The following is a 1714-nucleotide window of genomic DNA, read 5'->3' as shown; positions in this document are numbered from 1 at the left end:
GTCATTTATAATATTGTGTCTTTGAATTTTTCCCCAAAAAACAAATTATTGATAAATTTCATTTTGTGTGCTCAGCTATATTTGTGAAAACCGAAAAGCATAGCTCTTTTTTCCATTCATGTTTGTCAGAACTCAGAACACTGTGGGTAGTGTATTTAGAAGATGCATATTCTGTGTGGCAAAAGCTTGGTTTTGATGTAACTAATGTTCCTTTTAGCTCCGATTTTAATTGAGCGCATTTAGAAGGAATATCTTCTAGCATAGTTTGGTAAATCATTGGCTATCATCACCGGTTTCTGTTAGGTACTTACTACTCAGTGATTTGGAATGAATGGGATGACGATTTCAGCTACAAGCAATTCCTGCACCATTAGATTCAGTGGCATTCTCCAGAAAGCATTTGTGTCTCCATGTGCTGGGAGTAGTTATTGGAAAAGAATTTTAAGAAATCACTCCACATGTGCTTCACTGGCGGTTTCTTCAGTTGTCCCAATCATTTTTCGGTCCTCATCCTCTCCGGTGATTGCTTCGAACCTTTCACAGTCTGAGGTCCAACAACGCTCAGACGAGTGGTTCGCGCTTCGTAAGGACAAGCTGACCACAAGCACATTCAGTACTGCATTGGGTTTCTGGAAAGGGAGCCGTCGTGTCGAGTTATGGCACGAGAAAGTATTTGCAACAGAAGTACAGGTCATTGAAGCTTCCAAAAGAAACGCCATGGAATGGGGTGTGCAGAATGAATCAGCAGCTATAGATCAGTACAGAAAAATCACAGGTCATGAGGTGAGCACAATGGGGTTTGCAATGCATGCGAATGAGCGACTCGATTGGATTGGTGCCTCCCCGGATGGTGTTCTAGGTTGCTTCCCCGAAGGTGGGATATTGGAAGTCAAGTGTCCTTACAACAAGGGCAAGCCGGAGACGGGGTTGCCATGGTCATCCATGCCTTTCTATTACATGCCCCAAGTGCAGGGCCAAATGGAGATAATGGATTGCGAGTGGGTTGACCTATATTGCTGGACACCAAACGGAAGCACAATATTTCGGGTGCTCAGAGAACGCAGTTATTGGGAGTTGATACATGGGATTTTGCGCGAGTTTTGGTGGGAAAGCGTGGTTCCTGCCAAGGAAGCTTTGGTGTTGGGATCTGAAGAGCAGGCCAAGTCATATAAGCCTGCAACTAGACACAAACAGACAGGTCTGGCTATTGCCAAAAGCATAAACTTGGCTAGCCAAGCAAAGCTACTATGCAGAGAAATTGCAGGGCATGTTGAATTCTATAGCTGATTGGTATTTTCAAGTAATAGGTTGATTTTCCATGAATGCATAGCCTATTCTTTACATATGTAACATTCTCATGTTCAATTACAAGTGTTAATTATTTATTAAATCAAATTCGGTCCTTCAGATTCCTTTGATTTTTTTTGAATAAAAGCAATTATATTACACGTACAATAAAATCGGTCATCATGTAAAATGCGAATTGAAATATAAAATACAAATTAAAAATAAATTAAATACTATATATTTAAACACAAATATACGATGACTGACTTGATACATCAAGTCATCTTTTTTATGTGCACAAAAAGTATGATTTTTTTAAATTGAAGGCAAAATGACGGAAGGAAACAATCGTCGGCTGAAGCTAGGGAGTCGCTATGGATGAAAAATGAAAATTTAAATTAACTTTAATCTCAAATATTCAATATTG

General features: G+C 39.6%; 1 protein-coding gene across 2 annotated transcripts in view; it reads left to right on the top strand.

Annotated features, from left to right (window-relative positions):
- LOC107605221 overlaps positions 1 to 1412 on the top strand; it is a 2054-nt gene extending 642 nt beyond the window's left edge. Inside the window, exon 2 of one of the 2 annotated variants that reach the window (XM_016307015.2) lies at positions 304 to 1412. In XM_016307015.2, the coding sequence (XP_016162501.1) occupies positions 328 to 1287 (960 nt within the window). In that variant the 5' untranslated portion in view covers positions 304 to 327 and the 3' untranslated portion in view covers positions 1288 to 1412. Of the gene's footprint in view, positions 1 to 75 lie in introns of both variants that reach the window. The other variant, XM_016307013.2, reaches the window with a different exon arrangement.

Source organism: Arachis ipaensis, chromosome B06 (genome assembly GCF_000816755.2).
Source record: "Arachis ipaensis cultivar K30076 chromosome B06, Araip1.1, whole genome shotgun sequence".
In the NCBI taxonomy this organism is placed as follows: domain Eukaryota; kingdom Viridiplantae; phylum Streptophyta; class Magnoliopsida; order Fabales; family Fabaceae; genus Arachis; species Arachis ipaensis.
The sequence above is the reverse complement of the archived record's forward strand: the minus strand, read 5'-3'. Positions and strand labels throughout refer to the sequence as shown.